Source organism: Echinococcus granulosus, assembly GCF_000524195.1.
Source record: "Echinococcus granulosus chromosome Unknown EG_S00011, whole genome shotgun sequence".
NCBI lineage: Eukaryota > Metazoa > Platyhelminthes > Cestoda > Cyclophyllidea > Taeniidae > Echinococcus > Echinococcus granulosus.
The window spans coordinates 1,618,171-1,629,312 of NW_020170391.1; the positions used below are offsets into that span (position 1 = coordinate 1,618,171).

At 39.6% G+C, this 11,142-nt stretch overlaps 2 protein-coding genes across 2 annotated transcripts; one reads left to right on the forward strand and one right to left on the reverse strand. All coding sequences in view use genetic code 11, as the record gives it.

The window, feature by feature from the left end:
- Positions 1-5,900: 5,900 nt before the first annotated feature.
- On the forward strand, positions 5,901-6,200 carry EGR_02550 (Cleft lip and palate transmembrane protein; the record flags this gene model as incomplete). The annotated part of the gene is made up of 1 exon (XM_024491799.1): positions 5,901-6,200. The coding sequence occupies one exon, from the start codon at positions 5,901-5,903 to the stop codon at positions 6,198-6,200; it is 300 nt and encodes a 99-aa protein (XP_024353950.1).
- Positions 6,201-7,625: 1,425 nt separating this feature from the next.
- On the reverse strand, positions 7,626-9,933 carry EGR_02551 (hypothetical protein; the record flags this gene model as incomplete). Its single annotated transcript, XM_024491800.1, has 5 exons — positions 7,626-7,859; positions 8,088-8,164; positions 9,478-9,586; positions 9,698-9,781; positions 9,826-9,933. 5 exons carry the CDS (start codon positions 9,931-9,933, stop codon positions 7,626-7,628), a joined length of 612 nt encoding a protein of 203 aa, XP_024353951.1.
- Between the last annotated feature and the right edge of the window lie 1,209 nt (positions 9,934-11,142).

The following is an 11,142-nucleotide window of genomic DNA, read 5'->3' on the forward strand; positions in this document are numbered from 1 at the left end:
TTTATAAATCCTTCGGTCTTCTTTATTTTTTTCCCAGAAAACATTTTTGGAGACAAACCCGTACCTTCTTACGCTCACCGTTGTGGTGTCCGTTATCCACTCTATCTTCGAGATGCTTGCCTTTAAAAATGGTAAGAGTTCATTGAATTCATTTTAGTCATTGGAATCTTGAAACCAAGTCTTCGCTTATCTGAGGGCATGAACCTTTGATCCCGTTTAGTATGAATGTGTTTTCTACCTCTTATATAATTTTACTTTATGGGCATGTTTCCTTAATGTACTAAGCTAGTGCACGTAATATTGTCTCTCATTCTGAAGCCAGAAACCGATTTTCATGCCAAGGAGTTGGATATTACGTAGTCAGTAACCTTTTAAGTGTGCTTACATGACACTCAATCACAATTACAATCTAGACGGAATTCTATGGTCTGCCATTCTGAATAAGTCTGGAGTTAATTTCAACAGTCTTTTCTTACCGCGTCCCCTATCAGGCGGAAGTAGTCCCACCACAATAGTAAAGTTGACACGACAAATTCGCACTTTATGATCCATTGCGGAATTAGTGGGAAGTACAGTCATAGAAATAAGGCATTTCACGGTGATATGAAGCACCTCGATTACGTCACATGTGTAACTACCACAATGCTCTTTACGACAATTATCGATTATGCTTGACATCTTACCACGACTTATGTTTCGTACATTTTGTAGTTTAAAACTACTAATATCTTATGCCGATCTTAATCGCCAGGATTTAGTTGTTTTCATGGCATAAACACCATTCAAACTAGCACTTTAGATCCGTATATGCCCATCCCCTCCTGGCATTAGGACGCGATAGCCTGCTCTACCTTATCAACTGTCACCTTAAAATTCCCACTTTTCTACCTGTTTAATCTTAGGCTTATCACTTTTATCAGAAGTGAAAATTTCATACATTACTCAGTTTCATTACCACGGGGAAAAAGAGATGAGTAGTCATTTTAACTCTGCTTGATAAAGATATTCAATTCTGGCGATCGCGCGAATCATTCGAAGGTTTATCACTGCGTTCGGTTCTCTTCAACATCGTCCAGTCTGTGATTGTGGTTCTCTACGTTCTGGACAATGATACAAATTTCGTTGTTCGAATATCCGTTTGCATTGGACTGGCCATTGAGATTTGGAAAATTCACAAGGTCTTCAAGATTCGAGTAAGGCTTCGTTGCCTAATACCATTATCTCACTCTTACCCCCTTTGTTTAAATAATGTTAGTAACGACTTTTTTATGGAATTTAAACAATTCCGAAGTGGTTGTTGTAGTAGGTAAGTCTTCTGTGAAACTTACGATTTTCGAATTTGTCAAAATGCTTTGGAATTATTCACATTGTGTGCACGTGTATAACCCTCAGCAGTATTATTTTCATATGGAAGTCGTTTTATTAGAAGGCTGACTTCATTAGTACATCTCGATCATATCATCAAATGGCTGCGATGTAAATCGAATAGATAACATCTGTCACTTCATTTCTAGCACTTCAATATTTGACGATATCTGGTTGATTTAACCTATTTGTATCGGCCTTAACATCTTATTGCGAGGATTCAATTAAACGATCGCATTCCAAGTCTCCTGAAATTGTAGTAAACTAGAGTAGTATGGAAGAGGATGCATTACCGGCGTAGAGAGGAGCTAGAAGGCTATTGACACGGCTTGGGAGCCATGCTGCAGAGCAGAAGCGCAGCCTGTGGGACTACAGCTACGCACATCGTTAAACAAAAGATCAACTCACTACAAAATGTTTCGTCTACTTTTTCAGTTTGACCAAAATAGAAAGTTATTTTTCATTCTGCCTCGTCCCTCCTTTGAATGGCAGTCCAGCTACGTGGAGTCTGAAACTAAGGCTTATGATCAGGTCTGTTCCTACTAATATTTTTTTAGTACCGATATCATAGGGCATTTCCTATACCAAATATTCCATTTATCTTAGATGGCATTTAAGTATCTTTCCTGGGTTCTATTTCCTCTCTTGATCGCCTATGCCGGTTACTCTCTTGTCTACGAGGAGCATCGTGGTTGGTACTCATGGGTTCTTTCAATGCTTTATGGCTTCTTCCTCACATTCAGTAAGTTTAGTCTCACTTATGCACTTTAATCTCTTAAAGGCATTTTTTGCCTAAAATGCTTTTGCTTATTTTAATGCAACACGATGAATAACTGCAGGGTATTTTGCATTCTCTTACGGAATCACTCATCCCTGAATGCACTTCCAAGTGAATGTCTCTCAGATGCGTTCATGGACATTTGCTGTGTGGGAAGTTTCACCAGGCACTAAAAATTTCCCGTATAAATGTCACGCTTTGCGTGATGTTTGTCTAAATTTAATTTGTTGATGGCCCATCATGCAGTTAAACTGAGAGCTAGAATTCATTTTTACATTGCTACATCATTCGCATCGGAGCTAGAAGCTACGTAAATCGACTGCATTTTAGCGAAATGTATTTTATTTTATAGTGAGGTAAAATGCAGTTCTTCTTAGCCATCCTTTATTGTCCCCAGAACCCTTTGTGCTATTTTCTTCATGCCATTCGTCATGGTCGACTAACGTCTGCATTAAATTATTTTTTGTTCATCTCTTTTTATTCGCAATTGTGCCTGTTGTACGGCGCGAAACTGTTTGTGAGCCTTGCGTTTTTTCTGCTCACTAGGTTTTATTGCTATGACGCCTCAACTCTTCATCAATTACAAGCTCAAATCAGTGGCCCACTTGCCTTGGCGCATGTTAACTTACAAGGCGCTCAATACTTTCATTGACGATCTCTTTGCTTTTGTTATTAAAACGCCCACGCTCTATCGCATCGGCTGCTTCCGTGATGGTACGTGCTTTTTAAACCTTTTGACATTTCCTCTGTGTCTAACACTTCCTATTTTTTCCCGATAAGAATAGCTATATACTCGTCTGGTTGGTAGAATTGTGTTGGTCTAGCACCAATCATTTGGGTTTATCACTGTCGTACGGGAACCTTCTAATGGAAGTACATAAAATTTATGCAATCAAACATTATTTGAATACATGATACCTGATTCTTAGAAAATGTTCTCTTTTTTGTGCTATGTTTTGTTGTGTTCCGTGTGGACTTAAACATTTAGGAATGGCTCAGCGCTTGCTGCTGTGACATCATGACAACGACATTAATTAATGGCGCATACGTGGCTGTGATTAGTTACCGAAAAAGAATCCAATAACAGTTCTTTTGAAGTTCCTGTGACGATTAATTCTTTGGGCCCTTGCTTTTACCCTGAGGATTATCTATAGAACGCTCCCTACCTACTTAAATTGTTTCCATAATCTTCGCTGGCATATTATGTACCCGATAAAAGTTAATGAAACCTCTAGGTAGACGTGTACTTGGTGTTCATATGCATTTGCATCTCTACGCTGTTTTTCGTATTGCTAGCTACTTTGATTGTTATTGTTGGTTGTCATATCGCCGAGTCTTTAAGGTTATTTGACATGCGCGGGCATTTGCTTGTATTTTGAGTCGGGTCGGTACGTTTATGCTACTCACTTTATTGCATTCATATAGATGCAAGTATATCTATAGTAGATTCTAATTTGCGCTACCGACACGTATTTTGATTTGTGGCAAATCATCATTATTACTACCAGCACATTTCCAAGAAGTTTTTTATTTGTTCCGGAGCCGAATCCGGCTTATTTCTCCGGTTATCTGCCTTTTACACATTCTGGTGTTGTCAATAGCGTGGAGATACACTCCCTTGGAGTTGAACGGCGATTTTCTGTTCGTGCAATCCAACTTGTCACATGTAATGTGCGCGCCAGGATCTTTGTGACAAACTTCTTTCAATCCATCAACCTAGTAACAGGAACCCTGTAAATTTTCGCACAAAAATGGAAGGCATCTGCGTATGAACGGATTTCTGGATGGTTAAGGAGGGACGATGGAGCTTTTTAAGCATTTCGAAGTGGATTGCAGTGGCTCAATCCCTACGAACGGGGTCTTCGACATTAATGTTGTTTTCTCTTCCCACTTATTGTTTTTGCAGTTTGTGGCGTTGGACTAGTAACGCAGATGAATATTCTGAGTATTTTATCCAGCAATTTGCATAATATGCACTAATATACACCTTCTATGAACATTTGCAATGAGTCAACGCCTATGTGACAACTACGAGAACTGTCAGTATCTTTTACCTTTGTTGTTTTTTCAGGACCACTTAAAGATTTCCAGCCCAATGTAGGTGTTTTTTTTGGTGAGATTCATATTTGGTGAAATCCTTGAAATCCCAATCGACTATTCTAGTAGTTGGTGGTCAAGGTCTTATTGTTTAAGCAAAGTTTTGTCGATTCGTGGCTTGTTTACTTCATGTTACGCGTCATTAAACCACTGTTGCTTGGAGGGCTTTTCATTTTTAGGAACCTTTGTTACCATCTATGTGAATTGGCATTCCAATATATTTAGTAAATGTGAACAGTACGGAAACTCCGATACATAATTTGTGTATCCCCTGTGCCTGCGTTAATCTATTAATCAAAATAACCTCGTCAACGTCAACTTAGTACCACTTTGGCTTTGTTCCAATCTTTTATTTGAAAGACGATATTACCAATAAGGAATGGTGATTTATCCATTTTGCCATTAGTGATTAAGGCCTTTTTGACAGACTCATGATATAGTTTAATTGGTATTTATTGACAATGGATATCAGGAAGATCTATTGGCACACACGCAGCCCCTTTTTAATGGTGCTCTATGTTTTGCCTTCGTACTCAGATAAGACTACTGGGTTTTAGTTGCAAAGCATTTGCCGAAGATGAAGCACAGAAATTTAACATCATGCCTTGGATACTGGCAAATAGGCTGTCGCTATCGTCTAACCCGGCGTTAACATAACCCACATTACATTTTAAGTCGGATTTTGCGCCTTCTTTTCAGTAATTCTGTCAGTGTGTATGTGTGTTGAATAGAGGAAGGAAAAGGAAATTGAGGTAGAGCAAATGGACCACCATTTACGCGGGAACTTTTTATTCACGCACATGCACACAGACACATCAGCTACGATTATCCTTAGTGTCTTTCCCCTAGCCAAAGCCCTTCTACCGCCTGTTTCCTTTTATTTGCATATTCCTCTCCGGATTCCACACTACAAACAAATTAACAACTGTCAGGTGGTTGAAATGATGGCATTCAAATTCGCCGTAAATTGTCACACAGCGAATCCTGATTTATCTACAACAAGAATGTCTAAAGAGAGGGAAAAATTGAATGTTATGATAATTCTTAGCCCAAATACGTAGATATTTTTTTCTACTTTCTCAGGCTCGAATACTAGAGGTGTTATAAATGCACTGCAATAAAAGTGCTTCTCAAATTTATCAAAATCGTCAGTGCTCAGTAGATGCTTTGTGGTTTGGCGCAGACAGCGTAATAGCTGGTTTAATTTAATAGTTATCTTCTACTCCCTTGAAGTACGTTTGGTTAATTTTTAAATTAAAATGTCTCAGTAGTTGGAATAATGGTGCAGAAATCGGTCCCATTCATTGAAGTGAACCGCCTCGCGTGTCTGCTCAAGAATGGGGTTTACCGACTAAGGCGGAGTGAAATGAGCTTACGCTTTGACTGAATACTTTTGGACAGTGAAAGCACAAGTGGGTTTCATCTGAAAAATGCGCTTTTTTATGCCTGCGCATGTGCGTCAGGGTTTGCCACTAGATGGTGGTTGGCTTCATCATATCCGTTCAGTGTGGCAGACTTTGCGTACTTCCAAATCAGCGCTATTTGTTAAGCACAAATTGTGGGCTGTCTAGTAACTGGGCGAAGTGATCCCACGAAAGTGTCTAAAAGAAAACACAACCCAAAAACAGGTCTATTTGGTGTGCCGCCTTGAGTTTTGCTAATGCACACTTTTCCTTCCTTCTGCTTAGACGTAATCTTCTTCATCTACCTCTATCAACGTTGGATCTACCGAATCGATCCTAAGCGTGTGAACGAGTTCGGAGTGAGCAAGGAAATGTTGGACGATAGAAAAGAGGAAGGCAAAGAGGCGGAAGTGACGACTACGGAAGAAGAAGGGGTGGCAAAAGACGAGCAGATGTTGAATTTCACCAACGCCAAAGGTGCTGATAATGCTCCGGAGACGTCAAATAGCAGTGTCCGCCGGCGACGCGGAAAGGCGATTAAATCCACGGCCTCGTAATGTGTGTGCCTCCGTTTTCCTTCTCTTCACCCAAGCCTCACACAGGAACTTTTCTCGTCTACCTTCTCACCTGTCTTGCTTTAAGGACTGGTGTTTGTGCGTGTATCTAAAGTGGTGCTTCTCTACACTTGTGGGTCCCCACTGTTCAGATGGGCGTCTCGTTCCGATCGCCACGTGCACTGGTGGTGGGTGAAATTGGATTTGGTCAAATTGTGCTTGGTAGAGGTGTCTCCTCTTCTGCCTAAGTTGCTTGCATAATTGTCTCTTGTGGGTAGTTTCGGTTGCATTAGTGTCCTATTCTACGGTGATAAACGATTTTCCTGCAGGCTGTATTGTCACTTAGAATGAAAGAAATCTTAAGGGTTAATATCGGAGATTAAGGCGTAGTATAGTAGTGACTCCTGGCGGTTTTGTTTGTGGGTTCGTGGTGTGCTCATAGCCTCAAGTGAGTGCAGCCTGCGTAGAGTTTTGAGCTGTTCAGTTATCGCATTCTTGTTTTTAGGATCAACTAGGGGACAGATGAGCCTGAGTCGAAATCGGTCTTTCGAGACGGCATCAGTCATAAAAGGCCGCCATTCTAAACGCATTACTAAGGGGGGATCTATTTATTGGCGGATACGTGGATCATTCGAAGGTATCAGTAGAAATCCTGTAATTTTACAAACCAATGACACTTCCACGTCATTGAGCAATGCATCTGGAAATTTAAAAGTGTAGCCTTAGATGGTTTACGCTGAGGCCCTAGTGCGCTATCTCTCTGGGTGCGCTATGCGTGTGTTTTGGCACGAAATCTCGGGAACCGAAAAACCACCGTCAACGCTAATAAAAATCACGATCCCACAAAACGTCACAGAGATGGTTTGTTGTGACTGCTGGTGGTCGGAGGCTGGAGTCTTTGAATCATTTTTATTTACTTAGTGAGGGTTATTTGAAATTTGAGGAAATTCATTTTGGCTTAGATGCCATTGTGGAACTTCTCGTAGCATAAAATAAATTATTTTGAGCTGTACCGTCTCTCTTCGAAAAAGTAGTCGTGCATTTTATAGTTGAGGATGGCTGCTTACGCTGCTTTTTAAGCCCTGCCTAGTTTAGTCGGATTCGCGCTAGCTTTGAATAAATTATTTTTAAAATAGGACCAGATGTTGGAGCTGCTTTCATAAGATTATGCATTCGTAACTAGGTGTACCCAAACTTAGATACATAAATACGAATGGGCATTGCACCATTCTACTACTCGAAAAAAGCTATTGTTAAATCAGTCAATTTTGGATGCATTTTCAAATTATTAAGCAAACTGTTATGGAAACAACGATGAAGTGCTCTCACCGTATTAAATTGGCAGCATTTATCCCGTTACCTATTCAATGAGGGCGTAGAAACAAATTCCCAAAACCTGGTTTATAGCTCTAAAGAGTAAATTTTAACTCAGAGAATGGTCCATATATTTAGGCGCGACAATTCAGCTGATGTTAATGAATTATGCTGGGGCCAAGTGATCCGTCCAGGTACGCGTGATGGATCCTCTGTCAACCGTTTCCATAAATAATCAGGTACATTGGACAAAACATGTTTAGGGTAACATGTCAGTAAGGCATGCATATTTGTCATTGTGCGTTCTTCAAAATCCTGGTTATTGAATATTTGTCTCTTGCGTTTTAGCTTGGATTACTTAAAATTAGATCAACATTTACATCTGCACAAAAGTTATAATCGTAGCATTGCAGCAGAGACAAGCGGGCATCTCAGTCAGGAGCCGCTTGTTTTCGATCGTGTTTGCAAATAAAGCCAAACATGTGCCTCGTCTGCTTTTGCAATGTTTCATATGGAACATCTTATTGAGGTGTTGTAAGTTAGTAACCAAACACTGGGATCTAGTCCCTCCATTACCCATGCATGAAAATTTAGCATTAAAGTAATACAGCTATGGCTTGATAATTTCCGATAATACAAGGACCATTGGAAGTCTAAATGTTAAATGATAAAATACCAAGGCCGCATTTGTACTGAGAAGTAAAAACTAACCGAACCTAAAATGTGTCGACCTTGTGAATGGCTTTTCCGACTGCCATATACGTTCAGGGAAGAAAAGCGCAATAGTCACGAAAGAAGGATCCAGGAACATCATGATTAATAAGTTTGGGGGGCGAGGGCTGTACAAATTTTGTGAGACTTATACCGAATAGGAGTATATGAAACGCCGAAAGTGGACATTTAAAAGAATTGGGTTGACTTCTGCTTTCCTAAGGCCTTTTATCACCCATTGATACTGCATAGTGTTTTTGCTATCACTAGTTCATTCTGATAAGATCGAAAGAGAAATTGTTTTGATGGGGAAATTTATGTTAACAATGATTATTTCATTCAGCATCAATAACTTTTTAATCCAATGTATAAGTCAGATTCGCCCCGTTTTTGAACGACTTCCTCTTCTGCACACGATCAATATGCATGAACTATAATTGCCTAGTATTTGCTCTTTTTATTTAGAAAATACGCCACACGAGAAGAAATGCGTAGATGCTACTTCGTAATATTGCAGGACTACGTACAAAATACATGCAAGTATTTGTCAAAACGATGAAACAAATTTTATTTCGAACCGCCTCATTGGTCAATGCTTCCATAGGGCAAGCTCAGTTGACCAATCAACGTGTTGAAACGCTTCTCCCGAAAGCGACAACTCTCCCTTCCACATCTTATTAGAGGAGTTAAACGCGCTCATGATCCCTATATCGCACTCCTAACTCCCTTCATGACTGCAGATGGAGTAAGCACTCTTCCACCCGTTCACTTCCTCTCCTCACTAGACAACGCGACCTATGCACGCCTTAACTTCACCACAGCCTCGCCCGACCTCAACAGCGAGGCATCAGCGGCAAGCTTTCAGTTCAGTTTGTGGGTAATCATTGTCATGAGCCTCACATGTCTCTTTACCATCGCCTTCATCCTCTGCGGACTGTTCAAACGTGCCGACGCCTACCACATGCCACTGACGCCTGAAGGCGAGATTGACATCGCCAACATCGAGGGCCTCGGGCTGCAGGGCAACGAAGGCATGTTTGGAGTCTCCGGGGCTGCCACAGGGTGGATTTGAGTGTGCCGGTACTCGCCCTTTTCAACCCAACATTCTCCATTTTGTATCACAAGATGGTTGAGAAGAAAAAATCACAAACTCTAAGAAGTTTATCACCTAAAGAGATTGAAAATTAACCTGACTTGTGAAAAGAGGTGTTTTACCACTACTTTTGAGTCCAAAAAAGATGATAACCGATCTTACAAATGCAGTAAAATTTGCCTGAAAGGTCGGCATGAAAACAACAAGCTTTGGGTAAATAAATGGAACTTAGTAAGACTTTTACATTTTTACTGAAATTGTTTACAGTTTTCTATGCATTTTAAATTGAAAACGATTGGTAGATGGAAAAGAATTTCGAATTGGCGCCTTTGCTACTTATTCAACGAGCTTCGTTGACACAATTTTAAAACATAATTTGGACCTGTGCCAAAGTTATGATAGAATGTCTCTGTAAAATTACTCCAGTTAAAAGGTAAACACTCCGATTTCGTTCAAAAATCATCATCTTATAAGAATTGAAAGATAATATGGATGAAGGAGAAAGCTTACTGATCTTGTGATGCTTTTCCAAATTGTTGACACTTGATGTCCGGTAAGATAGGCTAGGGGAAGTTGAAAATATTCTTGCTTTAGCGACGAAGGGAAAGCTTCACGCATAACTTAATAAAATCAACATGCGAAGGAACTTTCAGCACTACATAAAATTTACACCCCATATTTTTTAGTTGGTCATATTCTTTCCAATCTAAAATTATACTAAGAATCTTTTGGCTAATTTTCTCGCTTAATCTTTTTAAATTCTTGAGGCAGAGTCTGTTTTAATGCGAAGTCATTTCAATGAATCATAAGAGATTCAAACATAAAATTTAACCACAGTACTAACAAGTGCCTAAAATGATAATGACAAGCGATTTTTTTTATCACAACTTCGAATTATATTCATACGGTCCTAGAAAGCGTTTGCGTGATTGATGGAAATTCGTGTCCCACGTTTTTACAAAATAAAAGGGGTTCTAAATCCCCCAAAATGCATTTTAAATTTAAAATTCAGGGCTGTGCAATATTCTAAAAGGTTCGCTTTAGAGTGCATGACTCTATCGGGGATGGAGATCAAGAGGGGCTCTAGATTTTGATGATGGATATATTTGGTGGCTTGCCTGATAATAATGATAATAAAAATGGTTCAGCTAATCTTTACTTTTACTATACACAATTTATCCTGATGTCTCCCTTTCAAGCGACCCTTTTGCACGAGCAACTAGCACAAAATAAGTCGGTTTTAAATGAGTACTTTTGTTGGACTTTTGCTGTTAAAAAATATTTACCAAGCGGCAAGTTTCCAAGGCTGCTAACTTTAGCTCGATTAATTGCTGAAATCCATTTTCCAATTCCATTAATAGCGCTGCGTTCGGAATATCTTCCGGATTATACTAAGCTTATAAATGAAACCTAAAAGCATCCGTAACAGCAACTTCTAGTTTTAGATCAACGTGGTTAGGTAGCCATCGAAGCATGTAAAGTTGCTTTGTGTGTCATTATTGTTATTATCATGCTGTCGAACATAACCCAGCATATCACAGACAAGCATTGCTGTGAAATATCTCATTTGTTTCCTACGGTACTCCAAATGAGTCGAATGAATGAGATGAATTAGCACAAATTTGCAGAGTAGGTGGAAGAGATTTGGCTCGTATTTTTTCTAAAGAAATATATTTATCATGTGTGTATGCGGAATTTGATTTGACAACGAATCCCATTTCCGCATTAGCTTCCTATATGCAAGGTTTACTGCATTATGGGATACTACTGCAATTCATTCCATTTAGAAGACGGCAAATCATACTTGTTGCTTCAAAATAAACCTAT